The sequence below is a fragment of the Cavia porcellus genome, unplaced genomic scaffold (assembly GCF_034190915.1).
Source record: "Cavia porcellus strain 051 isolate PalLab524CR breed Dunkin Hartley unplaced genomic scaffold, mCavPor4.1 scaffold_5, whole genome shotgun sequence".
NCBI lineage: Eukaryota > Metazoa > Chordata > Mammalia > Rodentia > Caviidae > Cavia > Cavia porcellus.
The window spans coordinates 51117084-51135535 of NW_026947488.1; the positions used below are offsets into that span (position 1 = coordinate 51117084).

General features: G+C 34.9%; 1 protein-coding gene across 1 annotated transcript; it reads right to left on the minus strand.

Moving 5' to 3' along the window:
- Window positions 1–12896: 12896 nt before the first annotated feature.
- LOC100723021 (olfactory receptor 5AL1-like) lies at window positions 12897–13853 on the minus strand. The gene has a single exon (XM_003476434.1). The coding sequence runs from the start codon at window positions 13851–13853 to the stop codon at window positions 12897–12899; it is 957 nt and encodes a 318-aa protein (XP_003476482.1).
- Between the last annotated feature and the right edge of the window lie 4599 nt (window positions 13854–18452).

Consider the following 18452-nt stretch of genomic DNA (forward strand, 5'->3'; position numbering starts at 1 on the left):
CAAAGAAAGAATTTGATAGAATGCCCATTTGTACCTGTGCTGTCCTATTTACTAGTGCACTCCTGGGAAACTCACAGACTCTGAGTCTTAATTAACAAATTAAAACATTACTTAGAGTACAGGAGTATTTTGAAGAGTAGATCAATAATAGATGCTAAAAACCCTTACAAACTACAAATCAGTTATGCTATAAAGATTATGAATAGAACAATAATAGTAACAATAAGTGTCTAACATTAATCGACGCTTATGTCCTAGCGAAGGTGACAAAATTGCTGAGCTATATTATAATGATAATTAACTTATACAAAGCACATCAAGTTGTATGTTAAATGAGCCTATGATCAGATAAGATAAAGCCTCAGATAATTGAAATAATTATTCAAGTTAAAGCTGATAAATGTATTTCTCAGGATTCAATTTGCATTGTACTGTATACACATACTTACACACTGCCTTGCTTTCTCATTCTCTCTCTAAATACACACATATATGGTATAAAATATGTGTTTAAAATTTGCTCAAAGATAATAAGGTATACATGACAGTTTCCATGTCAAAAATAATAACAAACTCTTGTGTGCTTTTGTTGTTAATAGTAATAGGATGAATATTGGGAGGAGAGAGACAGAGAGGATGATCATGATGACCATGCTAACTATGGTGATGATGATGTTGATGATGATGATAATGATGGTGATGATGACAACATCTGCTCACAAGGACCTGTTTTCAGCACAATCCTGCTAAAGCTAGTTAATCAGTCCTCTTTGCCCTGAGGCTTCCTCACAGTTTTCCATCACTGAACTCCACTACTGTGCTTGAGCTGTACATTTCTACTTTTCCTGGCTTTTATCATAGTTGAGCTCAGTCTCTGGCCGCCACTGAAACCTGTCCCTGCCATGGCCCCTATGCCAATGCTTTGGAATAGTTTTCCTTACTGTGCTCCAATAAGTATCACTGAATTAATTCATTCTTTAACACACACACACACAAACAGGCACACACACCTTTACTTTTATCATTTGATTATTTAATACATCTTAACAAGGCAACTTTTCCTATCTCTTTAAAAAGATACCTGTTTTTCCAATTATGAGCCCACATAATGTCACAAATAGTAAACTAAATACATAAAGTTTTACATTTGTTCACTCAAGTATAATATGAAATGCTTTAGTTTCATTTGGAATTTTATTCTTTTTTACACATACTAGTCATTCAAATTCAAAGTACAGTAATACATGAAGTTAAGTGTCTGTTTTATTAAAAATCATTTGGAAAATGCTACTTTCGATTATATATATAAAATCCCTATATCTATATATAGATATATCTGTCTATATCTATGTATCTATATGCTTGTTGCTTTTGTCCTACTATAGAAATTAGACAAATTCATGTTACATGGGTTATAAGCCACTATGTAACCAGGGTCCATTCTTTGCAATTTTATCCTTGCTGTTTCCCTTGGTGTCTGTTACAAAATCTTCTCTGCCTCATTAATCGTAGCTTTATTCCTGATCTTTGCCCTTACTAAGTCAATGAACTGCATCTCGAGTGTTTAGTACTTTCTCCCTCTTCAAATGTAACTGCTTGGAAAACCTTACTATTTTTACACTCTTACTATTCAAGTCACTTGACCCCTGGGAGAAAAGGAGCTGATCAGCTTTTCTCAGCACACGTTCTTGCTCCCTTCTGTTGCTGTGACATCTGTCTTACTGTATTCTAATGCTGCTGGCTTCTCAGGATACCCTCATTCACTTACTTCTGGTGCTTTAAATATTTTGACAAAGTAGTTTCATTTTTGTCCTTTTACTTTTTATATTCTTTCTTTTACTTTTTAAATGGCAGAATAATTTAAAAATCATTCAAACCCAAGCCTGGGAGAGCACGACGATGTTATCAAGGGCCATAATTTCAATACCATTGGTGTATGTTTTAATTCAAAACATACATCTCAACAGAGATCACACATAAAACTAAGTAGATTATCCATACTATGTTTTTTAAGAATTTTGCCTGCAGTAAACAGGGATAGAATTTTTCGTGAAGCTCCAATATGCTGACTCATTTATGTCTCTGGATTTTAGTGACCACATTCATAGTGAAACATCTTTTAATTTTGCTTTGGAAGTTGTCTGTGGTTTTTTTTTTTTTTTCAGATTTGCCATTCTACATAGTAATGCTTTTAATAGGGAAGAACTAGTACTCCAAACCCCAAATTAACACAACTATTTCATTTTCATTCTCTAATTATTTGTTGCATAACACGCTTTTCAAAATTGATTCCTTTTACAATTTTTCAAAAAGGACAAAATTAGGAGAATTGATTGAATAATGTCCTATTAAAAGAGCCCGCCTTCAGCTTCTCGGTCCACAGTTAAACAGGTCTCATCCATGCCGAATTGCTTGTCCACTCACCCTGCATGGCCGTCACTAAAGTAAACCACAGGCTTTGCAGCATGTCACCTGCTGTGGCCCTCCGAGGTCCATATGGTCCGGGCTTGGTGTCCAGCCTTCGGGTTACATGGCAGTGCATGGCCTGTAGAGGCAGAGGCTCTAGGAACACCTCAGACATGGGCAATGTGACCCTGAGAAGGTGCAGAGCTTGTCTCCTCTGCTTCCTCCTCTGTCCTCTTAGATCACAGAGAGAGCAGTTCGCTCTGCTGCATGCTCCTGGGCCCATGCACCACCCTCCTCCAAGAATCAAATCATTGGGGCTACCTGATCTTGGACTCTCATATTTAAAACCATGAGCCATAATAAAGCTGTCATCTTGGTATCTCCACTGACTCATACTTCAGTACAGCAATGTGAGGCTGACGAGGTGACCACCTCACAGTTCATCAGTGGGTGCTTCCTTGTCCACATTATTACATATTTCACTTCGCATAAATGATATTCACTACACAGACATATAGGCGATGTGAAGAGTTAATCTTTTCAATAGATAATAACTGTCAATCCACTTCACAAAGCATTTCCTAATTTCTAGGGGAAACAATCCTCTCAATTTATAAATCTTGAATATTTACCCTTTTTCCAGAGTTCTTACAATATATTTTCACTCACCCATACAGAGAAGTGATATTGTTCCTAGGAAATGACTGAAGTGCTCAGTTAATCAGGGAAAGATGAGATAGATTTTAGTGACAGCTGTATCTCAGTTATGTATCAAATTCCTGAGAAGAACTGACCTGCAACACTTCCCATACATAACAGGGGACAAGGGAGACATAGGAGACCCTTGTGAGCCAGGCTTTGACTGTGGAGGCTGCCTGGACGGGACTGAGTAAAGGGCTACACCTCCTGCAAAAGACACAGGACTAAGCAGGGAAAAGTCCCTCTACCTCCCTCCTGCTTACTTCTGAGTTTCTGGCAGGATTTCTGTTGGCTGCATCTATCTGAACCTTGCCACCAAGCACACCTGGGAGACATGGTCCTGGGAGTCAGGAGTCTCCTTCTCTAAGAACACAGGAGAGGTGTAAATCAACACTTATACTGTGGAGTAGTTTGTTTTTTGGTGTGTGGCCTTCACAAACTTCACAAGTTTGTAAACTACCTAATTCAGTCTCCAGCTTTGGAAATATGTACAATAATGGCACTTTCACTATTGGAATGTAATTAGAATTAATTATCCTAAAATAAGGGCCTCCTCTTGCCTTGAAATAGATGTTTGTTAATATTCCTGGTAGGAGAGATTCGATGCTATTTTATTTATCCAGAGCTGAGGTTAACAGGTCTATAGTGTGAGTTTGTTTCCCCATGTATTTAAGTGGCCATGTGGAACTAAATGCTTTCCAAAAGTTCAATGAAAGATGATGCAGTTAATGTTTTAAGATCTTAAGAAATTCTAATACAGGATTTAAACATACTATTAGTCCCAGTTAGTACAGGTAGTGTTTGTGAGAGCTTGTATTTCAAACAGAGTAAGAAAGTTTTAAAATGGAAAGATAGTTAATTAAAATATTTTTATTTAATGTCTTGATAGTGCAAAACCATTGTAAGGAATCATAAACAAAGTAGACAAAGTCCTGTCCTCCTAGAACTTGCATCCTCTGGAAGACATGTTTAAAATATATAATCCCACAAAGGCATATATAATCATAAAGCATGATAATTCCTTGCAAAGAGACATGCAGCATGCTGAGAACATTTGTAAGGGAAAACCAAGCACAGACAGATTTCAGGGAAACCTTCCCTTGCAAGTCATACTTAGATTTTCCAAGCCTGAGTTGGCAAAAAGGTATAAGATGAGAGCATCATGTAGTAGAAAGAAAAAAATACTAGCCTCAGAGCAGTAAGTAAGGGACAGTGAAAAAAACAAAGTGACAGTCTGTAGCAAAAGTCTGTTGAAGAGGGTACAAACCAGGGTTAGGAAGGAAAGCCTACGTCACGTCATGGAGAATTCCAGAGGCTACTGTGGAAGGGACCAAACAGTATAAGAGAAATCACTCTTCTTAAAACGTTGTGCTTTTGAAGCTGCCGAGCTCTGTAATTGCTTCGTGGCTCTGTAACTGCTTTCCTGACCCCTATAACCATGAGAGGATAACCAAACATACAGGATATCTGATTGTATCAAGTTGCCTGACCATTAATCTAGTCTTGTAACTGGTGATCATTAATCTATCTCTGTAACAGATGACCTCATCTTGCTGGCTCATCAAAAGAACTGCCAGGCTGTTCTATCTCATTTCTATACCTCCTTTGTACCCCCCAGCTTATACATCACACAAAAACCCTAGGTCATCAGAGATCGGGGCCTGGTATTTTGAGAATGATCCTAATCAGTGCCTACTGATATAAAATAAAACTGCTTCAAAATCTGCGGTTACTTTTGTGTTTCTGTTTGCTACAGTGCTGCAAGAAACTTCACTTCGATTCTAAGAATGTCTGAAGCAGTTTGAAAAGGTATAGTTATTCGATTGGGCTTTTGTGTTTCAAAAAGTTTGCTAGAAGCCAATTAAAGTGCAATTTTAAGAATTTTAGAAAAGATGTTATTTTGGATGAGAAGATGCCAATGATAAGCAAAGAAAAGCATGCCACTGTAAACAGCTAAGGAACAAATTAGACATAGATCTTTGAAAGAAAGACTGAGAAGTGAAGGATGGATGCTCATGTTCTACTTATGCAGAATAATAGAGAGTCAGACCGCTCAACAAAATATAATAGACAGGACAAAGGCTAGATGTTGGGAATTTGGAATTTGAATTGCAATGGAACCATGTAACTAATACCTGACATTAAATATTTGAATATAGAAATTATCAGTGAAAGCAGGTGTCTGAGAGAAATAAATTCAAGACATATTAATAATTGAAGTTTTGGTTAAAATAAAAGGAAAGAACTAATGCATTAAAGAGAAAAGTGAACCTGAATCTGAATTCAGAGAAATAGGCGAAAAACAAAAAATGTCGTGCTGTCAAAATGAGGGAGACAGTGCATAATATTGTTCAATTTTGGATAATATTCAGCTAGGAAGGGAGATCTTTGTACTTATCAGTAATAATACAGTCAGATAACTAAGGTCCAGATAACTAAGCATAGTCTCAGGGATGGGTGAAAAGGTAGATTGGGAAGAACAAAGACTTATGAAAATTCAGAAATTCTGACAGCTTTTTAAAAATTCATACAACTGCTATGAGTTGTTATTAGACACATGTAACACATATATCATATATTTTACTGAAGATTGAGAGGAAACTGAAGCTCACCAGTAGTAATAAAGATTTCCTGTTTTACCATTGATTTAGGAAAGCAATAGAAAATGAAATGACAGTTCCTAATACGCTATAAAATCAACATTTTCCAATTCTGTAAAGTGATAGTAAAAAACAAAAGCATCACTACTTTTTATTTAGCGATGCACATGGAAGACAGAGAGAGGCAAGCTAATTAGATATCTTGGATGCAGAGGCAGAAGTGAGCTCTGAGGATGCAGAGTAACCTGATGTAGACTTCTTGGGATGGTGACTCGCACACATGTATGTATACACATACATGAGATAGAAAGAGATGAGAAAATGAGTTCTAAGGCAAATCAGAAGACCAGCAAATGTATTCATTAAAGGCATCATGGTGGCCATAAGAAATATTCAATAAGTGTTCTAGATCCACCAAGATACAGGCTGAAACTCTGGGTGAAAACCTTTATAATTATAGTTTTGGAAGAATCTTGGTTTACTTATGATATTATTTTATCATTCTTAAAACAAGTGTTTAGGGGTGTTAAATAGCTGACTATATCAATGTTTTTGGATCATTGAACACAGCTGTTTGCAGTCTCCCTGTTTGAATGTCCACCTTGTATTCTTTGATACTGTGATTTGAGGAACTATTTTCAAGATGATAATATGTAATCTACTAACAGGTGATTTCTTACTGTTATGTGTTTTTTTGTTTGTTTGTTTTGTTTTTTTTGTTTTGTTTTGTTTTTTTGTAGTTCTGTATTACGTGTACCCTTACACTGCTTTGGTTTGTTTTGTGTTTTTCTCTTTTTCCTCTTAAAAAAAAAAGAATCTTTTAGTATTTACACTTACTAGAATACTGAACTATATAATATATACATATATATATATATATATATATATATATATATATATAATCTGTATGGCAGTTTCTATGTTTCTATATATGTGGTTTAGTGATCTATTAATTGTATATTTCATATTCACAATATATTGCAAGGAATATAACTTTAATTCATCTTTAAAATCCGGAAAATTGAGATTTAAAAAAATATATGAACCAGGCCATGATCTTCCTATTCAGGATTTAGACATTGTTTTTTATTTCATAAAGCTTGACTTTTAGAGCTAAATGACTGCAACCTTATCATTTATTGTTTCTAAGAGCAGAACCCGTATTTGCCTTTGAGGAAATACATTTCACATATTTTGAAAGTATAGGTCTTTCAGGAATACAGATAAACAATTCCTTTAAGCCCCCAGCATAATTTTTCAAGTTCATATTAATATTCAGAGAAGCCTGGTGGAACTAAGCACAGCTTTCAGATACCACAGAGAGTCACGTCTGCACTATGTGGGACCTGAGGGATGCTACATTATCTTTACGGTGTCAGATGTGCTCACTTGAAATGAAGTTAATTGCCAGCAGGTAAGTGAGATGGAGTTTGGATACAGAGCATATAATTAACCCTTCAGTTCACTCCAGATCTCGAAAAAATCTATTTTCTTCATGAGTTATCCAATTCATTGAAGTCATACTGTACCCTAACTTCATTTCGTACTTTCAAACTTATTTTACATGAATGCTACTTCATTAATCCTCAGCTTTCTCTGTCTCTGTCTCTTTCTCTGTTTTTTCTCCTTCTCCTTTTCTCTCTCTTTTCCTCTTCTCTACATTTTTTTCCATGCTTCCATGCTAACCAAATGGTGTCAGAGTTTACTCTCCTTGATGTAGTACCCACAAAAGTTATTTGCTATTATTTGGCTGATGGAAGAGCTATATGGCAGTGTGTGGGATTTCCTGCCTAAAATTCTTTTATAAAGGTGCTTCATTAAGAATGGTTCTCCATTTAAATTCTGGGAACAGTTTTCTTTTCCTTTTTTTAAGATAAAAAAGTACTTCCTTTGAAATCACTGAACACGAAATAACTAAAAGATCTGTTAAACAAAAATGGTTACTCCTTATAATTTTTGAATCCTGAAAGAGAAAATTTATTGGGATACCCTCTTCCATATATTTTTTTTCTCAGAATAAACTTTTGTTTTCAGCAGAGTTTCTAGGGAATGGGTTTCAACCCAGGGATTTCCAGAATTTTTTTTCTTTTTAATGCAGGGCTGTGCTATTTTCTCCTTCTGGGTGCTTAGGAGAATCATCTATGGCTGAAAGCAGAACTGGGTCTGAACCATGTGATGCACCGTACTTCTTGAGCAGTTTTGACAGGTTATTCTACAGAAACCAATTTGGTGCGACCCTTGCATAAGCTATGCTAAGCAGGGAAGTGTTTGCAAATCCTGATAAAACCCAGTTAGGAAGTGTGAGTGATTCAGGAAATATTGGACCAAGTGAGTAGTTGATGGGAACAAGGGATTCTCCATGATCATTTTCTTTTATCTCACTTTTGAATACTTTTTCTGTGCAGAGAATTGTTGCTATGTCAGATGTTAAACTGCATAAAATAGCACAAGACTTTAATTCTCAAGCAGTAATGCCCTTTACAAATTAGGATATGAGAACTGGGCATGGTGATGCAAGCCTATAATCCCAGCAGTAGGGATGCTGGGACAGAAGGATCACCAGGAGTTTGAGGCCAGTTTGAGCTACATAATGAGTTCAAGGCCAGCCCACTCTATATAGCAAGAGCTCTACATTTATCTTATGCTAAAGATAATTTATATGTCAAAAGCAACAATACATTACAGGCATATAAAATACAGAAACCCCTCAAAATACACACACACACACACACACACACACACAAACTTAACTTAATGAATAGTGCCATCTTTCATCATTTTTCACATGAGAAAAAAAGAACATATTTCATACATTCTAACTTTCAGTATGAGCAAGTATCAAATGTGGATAATAATTTCACCTATTACTTAAAATTATCTATGTCTCTTGTCCTTCATAATTTATGTATTTAGGCCCCAAATCCAAATTCAATATTAGTGCCTTCTAATTAATTTGTCATTGTCCAGTTTCACCACTCTCTCCAAATATAAAATACTTCTAATATATTTTATATCGTGAAAACTGTAGCTTTTTGTTTACTGCTAAACTTGGAATTGAGGTCTAAGTTTTTAATATAATTAATTAAATTTCTGATAAATAAACCCCAGGGTAGGTTAGTCTTATTGCTTATAATATTTTAATGTAATAAATACCTAAAACTGACAGATTCACAAATTATCAGACACTCTAAATATAGTATCAAAATAACTGAGAAAATGAATACAAGGATATGCACACCAAGCTCTTATTGCTTCAATTGCCTTGAAGTATTTTTAACCTCATTACATACTGGTTTTGAGTAATTACAAAGAAAAACACAGAGTACAAATACCTGAAGGCAAAACTGTAAATGCCAACTGTAAATCACAATGCAATGTTTCATTATTTAGATTTTCTGATGTTATTTTGTATGATTTATGATCTCTCTGGAATATTTCCAGGAATTACATCATCTTAAAGAGCTGCTGATTCCAAAATATAATACTTTTATGCACATAAGTAATTATGTTATGGTTGATCCTTTGCATCCCAATTTGCTAGAGAGACAAAAGTACACACTACACTGGCAAACCTCTACACTGAAACAAAGTGTAACAAAAAAATGATAGCAATTGAAGCAATATGATAAATCAGACACATAATATTTTATTTGCATTTTATACATTAAAGTTGTACATTTTTAAGAAATTGGGTCACTAATTGGGTCCAAGAAAATTAACAAAATAGTTGGCTTTGAAAGTGTATAAAGAAATGATTTTCACTGCATTAAGCACTCACCTCCATATTTGTTATTCAGATCCAGCTATATGACTACTTTGGACATCCTTGAAAATTTAAGTTAGCATACTACAGGAATACCTGCATAGACATGTTTTAGCTGCACAAAATACCATAGATAAGAAATTGCAATAATTATCTACAAACAGATGAGAAGACAATGGAAATGTGGGTTACATAGACGACATATAGTATAATAGATCCAAACGAATAAATGTTATCATTTACTGAAAAATTGATACAATTAAGGATTTTCATACTGAGCAAAAGAAGATTGAGCTACAAAAATACCACATTCTCTCTATTACATGGAATGTAAAAAGGAAAAAACAGAAACTAAAAGTAAGATTTACTATATAAAAAGAACAAAGAAGGGAAGAAGGTGTGTGTAATGGGGAGTTGAATACAATCAAAATATCTTACACACGTTGAAGTCTCCTCAAAAGTTTTAAATAGGTGAAGGTGAAAAATCAGGTAATAGGCGAATGATTAAAGTACTTTACATATGTGTTTGAGTCTATCCAGACAATGTCTATTAATCTGTATAGCAAATATGCACTAACAAAAATGTGGAAAATAATTGAGTCCTTGAGATGGTTCAAGGAGGGCCTCCCAGCAAATTGGTTCCCTGAGGCTTGTCTCACTGGCCTAAACTATCCAGGCCTTCAGAGGTAGCTGTAGGTATAGTTCAATTGCTCATGGTTGTTCCTCCAATGGCACCAGACCTTGGTGTCACCCACTTGATGCTGGTTTTACTGGCATGCAGAATTTAAGAATTGTGGGGTCAGTGATCATTCTAATCAATTTTAAAGGAAGGCCTGTGAGACCACACAGGAGCTCATTAAAGGGCAGTGTTTCATGTTATGGAATTGAAGTCAAAAGTTGGATAGTTATGACCAATGCCAGTAAAAGACCCAGCCAATCAGCAGAGTAGAGTTTTGTGAATCTGTACCAACATCTTTCTTTCCTTTTTATTACATTCAGGCTAGCAGTATATTGATAGGTGCTACCTATTAGTAAGGTGTATTTTGCCTTTGGTTGGCTTGTCTATGTGCCAGTTACCTATATACACAATCAGAAGTGTACATTTCCAATGGAGTAGGTGTTTCTCAACACATGTGATTTCATGTGTCACAAACCATGGTCACAAGCCTCAAATACAATGCTTTTATTGTCACAAATTTAAAGACAAACATTGAAATATAATGACATATACAATGTATGCTGTATGTATATATAATATAATAATGTATACAAGAATAAGGAATTATTTAATACTTTCTACTTGGTGACCAAATTAGTTCAATGAAATCAATAGTAGATAATATTCTTGGATTTCAGTCAATAATGGAAACTTCAACAAAGGAAAATTGATTTCTTTGTGGAAAACAATTGGTTACTATATCTGTCTTGAAATTTTGGTATATTTATTTTAAATTTTCTTATATTCATTTCACATTGCACTTATGGATATATTTTACATAAATGTTTAGTACAGATTCATGTATTTAGCAGCCATTTTGGGGAAACTTTTTGAAAACATTTTAAACTTGTGAATTTCTCAATCATAAATCTTGAACATATCTTCTGAGAATAGTATCTCAGAGTCTAGATATTTGTATTTCAATTCTACAGTAAAGACTTATTTAATAGAATTCTCATTTATTTCTCTAGAAATGAAATGATGACAAATCATAGTTTATTTGGCATTCATTGTCATTAAACTGCAGAAATAAATGGGCCATTCTATTTAAGAATGCATTTAGCAAAAACATTTGAACTTATCCTACACACCTACTGCAATGGTCCTTATAGCCTACATTCACAGATGCTTTACATAAATGCAAAATATAAGCTAGAAACTACTATGCATGCCACCAGGAAAAGGCGACAAGATGAAGGAAAGTTGAGAATTAATAATGAATCTACCATGTCAAACATATAAATTCTCTACCTTACCATAATAATTTAGGTATCTTGATGGGGTCAAATGTTTACTCAGACTTTAAGGAATGAATTGATTTAAGAAAAATATGTATGTACTTATAGTGTCTTTAAGGCCTACATTGTAAAAATAGAATGGGTGGATTGGTTTTATTGAGTTGTGTTGCTCAATAATGGCAGATGGAGGAGGAAAGGTAGCATTTTAGAATAAAAGTTGCACCATGGTTGTCATATTGGTAGAGGGATATAACATTGTGTTGGTCTTCAGTTGAGTTATCCTGACCTCAAGCCTTCTATAGTAGTGATACATGGATGAAGGTGTTTTGGGGATAAGACAGAGAGGCAGCTGTCATTGCTCCACTGTTATGTTCAATGTGTGTGAGACAGATAAAGTGTCATCCTCAAAGGTTTAAAATACAGTTCAACAAGTGAATTTAGAATACATAGAGATTCAGCACAATCTAATAATAAAACATATGACAATGGCATTCTTTTAATGAAAAATGCATAATCTATAGGATGGTATACATAAGCCTAAAATATCATTTTAAGAAGATGTATCATTGTGCAAACACACATTAAAAATGCAAGTAATTAAATTAAATTGCTTAGAATATCACAGTGAAATAATTCTTAATTTTGTCCCTGTCATTTTGCTGATTTTAAAATGTAGATGGTCATGTTGCCAAGTGTTTAAAAATAGCTATTATCCAATTTCCTAAAGCCATATGAAGGGACTTCGGATAACTGAAAGTATAATTAAGCTTTATGGCTATCATTTAAAAATATTTTATCATTTGCTACTTCACAATGAGGCCAGGGGAATCAACCATCATTGCATTCTGAGGTACAGAAACCTGAAAATGTAGCATGGGAAAAATGCACATTGCAAAGCTCCTAGCAAAATATCAAAATTCTAAGTTCTAAACTCTAAGTGCTAAACAGATAGCAAGGTATGGTGGGAAGAGATTTCAGTCAGCTGAGTGTGTACAGAACCTGTCACTAGAAACACAGCATCCAACTGAGGTGAGAATGGAGAAAAAACCAGGGAGCTAGGGAAATCATCTTGTGTTAAAACAAAACAACATCAAATCTTTGATACAAAATATGACACTTTCCCCGATTTCTGCGTGACAAACTTGGAATATAAATCAGCACATGGTGATTCATTGGAATAAAATTCATATTTCTTTATGTCAAATACAATTCCGCTGTAACCTGCATTTCTCGTTATATTCTTCAACTGCTGATGTTTTATGTAAAAATAGGATTATGATATTTCTGTCTCTTTTCTCTTTCATTCTTTGTTTCTTACAAAACTCAACAGATTTTTATTTACAGTGTGAGTCTGAGCTAGAATCTGTGTGAAGGGAACTATGTGGATGTTACAGACTGGGTGGAGAACATGCCTTTGTCATTTGCAGAACTGTGACCCTATGTAAACACAAATCAAACTCCTTGATCTTTGCTTAGTGACCTTTTACATCATTTGGTAGCCAAAAAATTTTTTCAACAGTTTTCTTCAGGGCATTTTTTACTTCCTGATTCCTCAAGCTATAGATCACAGGGTTTAACATGGGAATCACTACCACATAAAACACCGAGGCAAATTTATTTCTGTTCAGAGAATGGGTAGACTTAGGCTGCAGGTACATAAAAATAGCTGTGCCATAAAATATTGAGATGGAGGTCAGGTGAGACGCACAAGTAGAAAATGATTTCTGTCTTCCTTTGGCAGAATGAATTCTAAGAATGGCAAACAGGATGAAGATATAAGAAGTGACCACAATTGCTAGAGAGGAGAGGAAATTAAAGCCTGCGATGATGAACAGCATGAGCTCTTTTATGTGAGTGTCAGAACAAGCCAGAGCAATTAAGGGAACATCGTCACAGTAGAAGTGGTTGACCACCTTGGAGCCACAAGAGGACAATCTAAATGTGGCCACAGTCTGAACAAGACCCACAGTAAATCCATACATGTACGTGCCAGCAATCATCTGAACACACAGTCTCCTAGGCATGAGAATGGCATAAAGCAGAGGGTTACAGATGGCGACATAGCGATCATAGGCCATGATGGATAGCACAAATACTTCACACACAACAAATATGATAAAACAGCACACCTGAATGGCACATGCAAAAAATGGTATGCTTTTAACCTCATGCCAAAAATTCACCAGCATATTAGGGGTGACTGCAGAGGTAAAACAAAAATCAATGAAAGCCAGGTGACTAAGGAAAAAGTACATGGGTGTGCGCAGCTGAGCACTGACCTGGATTAGCACAATCAGTCCAAGATTAGTGGTGACACTGACTAAGTAGACAACCAAGAATACACCAAAGAGAATGATCTGAAGCTCTGGATTGTCTGTGAGCCCCAGGAGGATGAATCCAGACTCTGTCGAGTAATTACCTTTAGCCATGGAAGATGTGGAAAGTGTTCTGCTTACTAAAATTCTTTGAGGCTCATACTCTGAATAGTACTTTTCCCATGAGGAGTAAATAATCAAGGTTAAATCAAGAGACAATGCTAGTTTTGTGATGATATGATGAAAAATTTCAAGGGAATATCTTCATTCTTTATCTACTTCCAGAATGAACTGATTTGTCCGAGGTAAAAATTCCAAAATGTGGAGTTCTGTGGAAATTTGTAATGATTGAATGATATTTGAATATTTTATATACTCATTTAATCTTTACAATGTCTTTATTTAAATATTTTGAGTGAGTCTCAGAAACTGAAGTGGAATGTTTACACTACAGAATGTTTTATTTCGCAATCGGCTAACTCATGAATCTTTATTCAGAGACATCAAGTCATGCTTTATGAAATCATCTTTGTGAGAAGCAGTGATTTCCTAATCACCATAAATCAAGGCACTTTTAGAAAGGCAATTTATGCATTTATCCACATTGAGTGCTTAAATCAATGACTAGCTCATAGTATTTGCTGAATAAATAAAAATCTTGAGATGTTGTTTGGATTGAATCATGTTTGGTAGAAGTCTCTGTAATCCCACAATAACAATTTTGAAAGGGGCCTTCAATTACCTCACTAATTTAGAATCTCTAATCCTTGTGGATCCTCAAGTTTTTTTGGGGGGGGGGGAATTGTCTTTTTCGGTACCAGGGATCGAACTCACGACCGCACATTTGCAAGGCAGGTGCTTATGCTCCTGAGCTAAATCCTTAGCCCTGTGGATCCTCAAATTTTACTACTTACACTGATGGTCAGCAAACCTTGTATATTTTTAGCAGTGGTACACCAACCTCTCCTCCCTCTTCATGTCTGAAATGAAAATTGACTCCTTGAACACTTATATTTCTTCAGAATTCTTGCTCAGTATAAATTCTCCACGTGTTTCAAAATTAGTCAGGAAAGTGAAGATATTGCTGAAGACTTTAGCATCATTATACATCTAATGTTACTATTTGTGTTTGTGTAAAATCATTCTCTGAGGCCTCACAATTTTATACCCTTACCTGCTTTGTCACTTACATATTTCCAAGTCAATCACAGCTGCAAAAGTTGTCAGTCCCCACATATAGTGCACCTTTCATTTGTGCTTTCTCAGGTTCTTGGAAACTTGGCATCGACTATGTCATCACCACTGTACAAAAATTTTCCATTCAAGTGTGCCCAATTTGTCATTGTTTTATCTGAAAAATCAATCAAAGAGTAAGTATAAAAATGAAAGCAATAAATTATCCTATTTTTACATGAGGATATAATTTTTCATTTATTTCTATACAATTTTTAAACTCCATTTCTCAGATATCTTCTAAATTGTTACTTCTTGTATTCAATATTTTTCATACATAGCTTACAATTACATATTCTAATGTACACAATTTATGCATTCTAATTCCTTCAGGATATATCAAATTATGGATATTTTTGAAATAGTCTTCTTTTTGTGTTTGTTATCTGAGCTACCAAGAATACCATGCAAAGAACTAAGCTATCAAAGTAGTTGCCTATACCCTCAAACTTGATATTATCATATAGAATGGAACAGAGTCTAATCAGTCAAAACAAGATCGTGGGAGTATTACAGGACTTCAAAACAAGTTAATAGGAAATCAAAAAGAGTTACTATAATATATGCTAATTTTTTAAAATTTTTCCCCTTAATTAAAACAAACATAAGAAATAACTAAATAATGTTTTTAAAGAATAAGGGAGAGATTGAGATAAGCTCCAACATGGCGTGGATCTCAGGAGACACTGCTAGATCTCCTCCTGGAAGGGCTGCAGGCTGCCACCCTCCCTCCACTCACAGGGAGGGGAGATGCTGGTTTGGCTTCCCAAAGTCCTAAGCTCCAACATGGCATGGATCTCAGGAGACACTGCTAGTTCGCCCCCTGGAAGGGCTGCAGTGGGCTAAACTACTGCCGCTTACCAGGGAGGGGAGGTGCTGGCTTGGCTTCCCAGAGTCCTAAGTTCCAGCATGGCGTGGATCTCAGGAGACACTGCTAGTTCTCCCCCTGGAAGGGCGGCAGGCTGCCACCCTGCCTCCGCTTACAGGGAGGGGAGATGAAGGCAATAAGATTCACTAAGATGCCCATTCTGATTTGACTGTTGTCTCCTTTGGAAAGTCCTGTAATGTTTACAATGTCTAAGTTTTATTGGTCTTGTTCTCTACTGTTTTGTCCAACTTTATAATATCTAATGAGATAGACTATTCTTTTTAAGGAAACAAGAGACAACGTTGATAACCATTGTTGATAACCTTGTACTCTGTTCTACAACATGTGCTATGTGTATCCTTGGTATTGACTGACAGCTTTGTTTTCCATATTTGACTTTATTCTCTCCCCCCCCCCAAAAAAGTAATAAGAACTAAGGAGTAATAAAATCTAAAATGTGTAAATTTTGTTGTAAAAAAGAGAGGGGAAAAAAAAGAGCTCTAACGGATATAACAGCAAGTGTGTTTAGGGGTGTTAAATAGCTGACTGTATTAATGTTTTTGGATCATTGAACACAGCTGTTTGCAGTCTCTCTGTTTGAATGTCCACTTTGTATTCTTTGATACTGTGATTTGAGCAACTATTTCCAAGATGATAATATGTAATCTATTAGCAGGTGATTTCTTACTATTATGTTTTTTTTTTTTGTAGTTCTGTATTACGTGTACCCTTACACCACTTTGTTTTGTTTTGTGTTTTTCTCTTTTTCCTCTTAAATAAAATTTAAAAAAAAAGAACTAAGCTAACACAAATTACTCACTTTAAAAATCAATTATTTATTTATTTGATTTTTCTTCACTCAAGAATTTGGCTTAGCATTTCCAAACCTAGGATTTTTTTTATTTCTCCATCCCAATGCTGATATTTACACTGAGCAGATGTTACTATTTCCAATTTAGAGGGAGAAAAAGTGTTTCAACTTTGGAAACATGAGGTGCAGAAATATAGTCTCTTCCACAGAAAACCTTTCTATACCATGAAGAATAGGCATAAAGGGTGTTTTATTTTCTACAACTGAGCATATGTTCAATACTCTCTCTCTCACACACACATCTTTTTTTATGTTATTTAATTCAACTATTTCCATAAACTTAAATCAAAAGAATATATGTTAAGATATACCAGTGACCTCCATTCCATGACTAGTATCCATTACCTCTCATCCCTCAGTCCCTCAGTACCCAAATCTGGGAAGTCACCAATGCTCACTGGGTCCCACACATTTATACTTTACCTATTTTATTCTGATGTTTGTTTTCATCAGTGAAATGCAAATACTCTCTCCAAATTCACCAACAGCTTCCTTCCTCTCAAGCCCAACATTCATTTCTGTTTTGAGTTTTCTGAGGAAGTCAACATCACCTGACATTTAGACTATCACTTTTTTCTTTATCAGTTATCAAATTTCTGACATTTTCCATTTTTGTAACTACTTGTATTTTCCTAAAGAACTTTTTATTTTTTGTTACTGTTTGAAATAAAATTGTTCCTCAAGAGTATTTATGCCAGCTCATGTCATTTTTGCCTGTTTTACTGGGAGCTGTCATACATAGTGATATAAAGGTATCTATCAGTACATCCAGTTTTTCTCCTGAATCCCAGGCAAACATATGTAATTCTTCCCAATCATCATCAAATATATATTCCATAGGTACCTGCATTTATCTTATACTAAAGAAATTTTATATATTTAAAAAGCAACATATTCTGGCATATGCATCAGAACAACCCCCCCAAAATACACACACACATGCTCACACATGCACACACAAACACAGATGCACACACCACTTATATTAAACTCAGTAAATAGTGCCATCTTTCATCATTACCCACATGAGAAAGAGCATATTCCATATATTCTAACTTAGAGCAAGACAATTATCAAACATTGATAATATCTTCACCTATTTCTCAAATATGTCCACGTTTTGCACCTTCTGTGTTTTATGTATTAAAGCCCCAAATCCAAATTCTAGATTAATACTTTCTAATTAATTTGTCTTCATCCAGTTTCACTACCCTCTCCATATATAAACACTATTGATTCATTTCTACGATGGAAATTGTAACTTTTTGTTTACAATTAAACTTGTAATTATAGTCTAAGATTTGAACATATTTAATTAAAATTCTGATAAATAAACCCCACTATGGGTTAGTCTTATCCTCTTGTATGATTTTAATACAATAAATATCTATATCTAATAGATGCGCAAATTAGCAGACACCCTAAATATGCTATCAAAATAACTGAGAAAATGAATACAAGGATATGCACTCCAAGCACTTACCACTTCAATTTCCTTGAGTTTTTTAAAACTTCATTACACACTCGTTTTGAATAATCAAAAATAAAAACACAAGGAGTACATTATACCTTAAAGCAAACTGTAAATGCCAACAATCACAATGTAGTGTTTCATTACTTAGGTTTTGTGAGGTTATTTTGTATGATTTTTGGTCTCTCTGGAATATTTTCACCATTTAGACAAACTATTGATCAAAAAATATAATAGGTTTAAACATATAAGCAATTATGCTATAGTTGA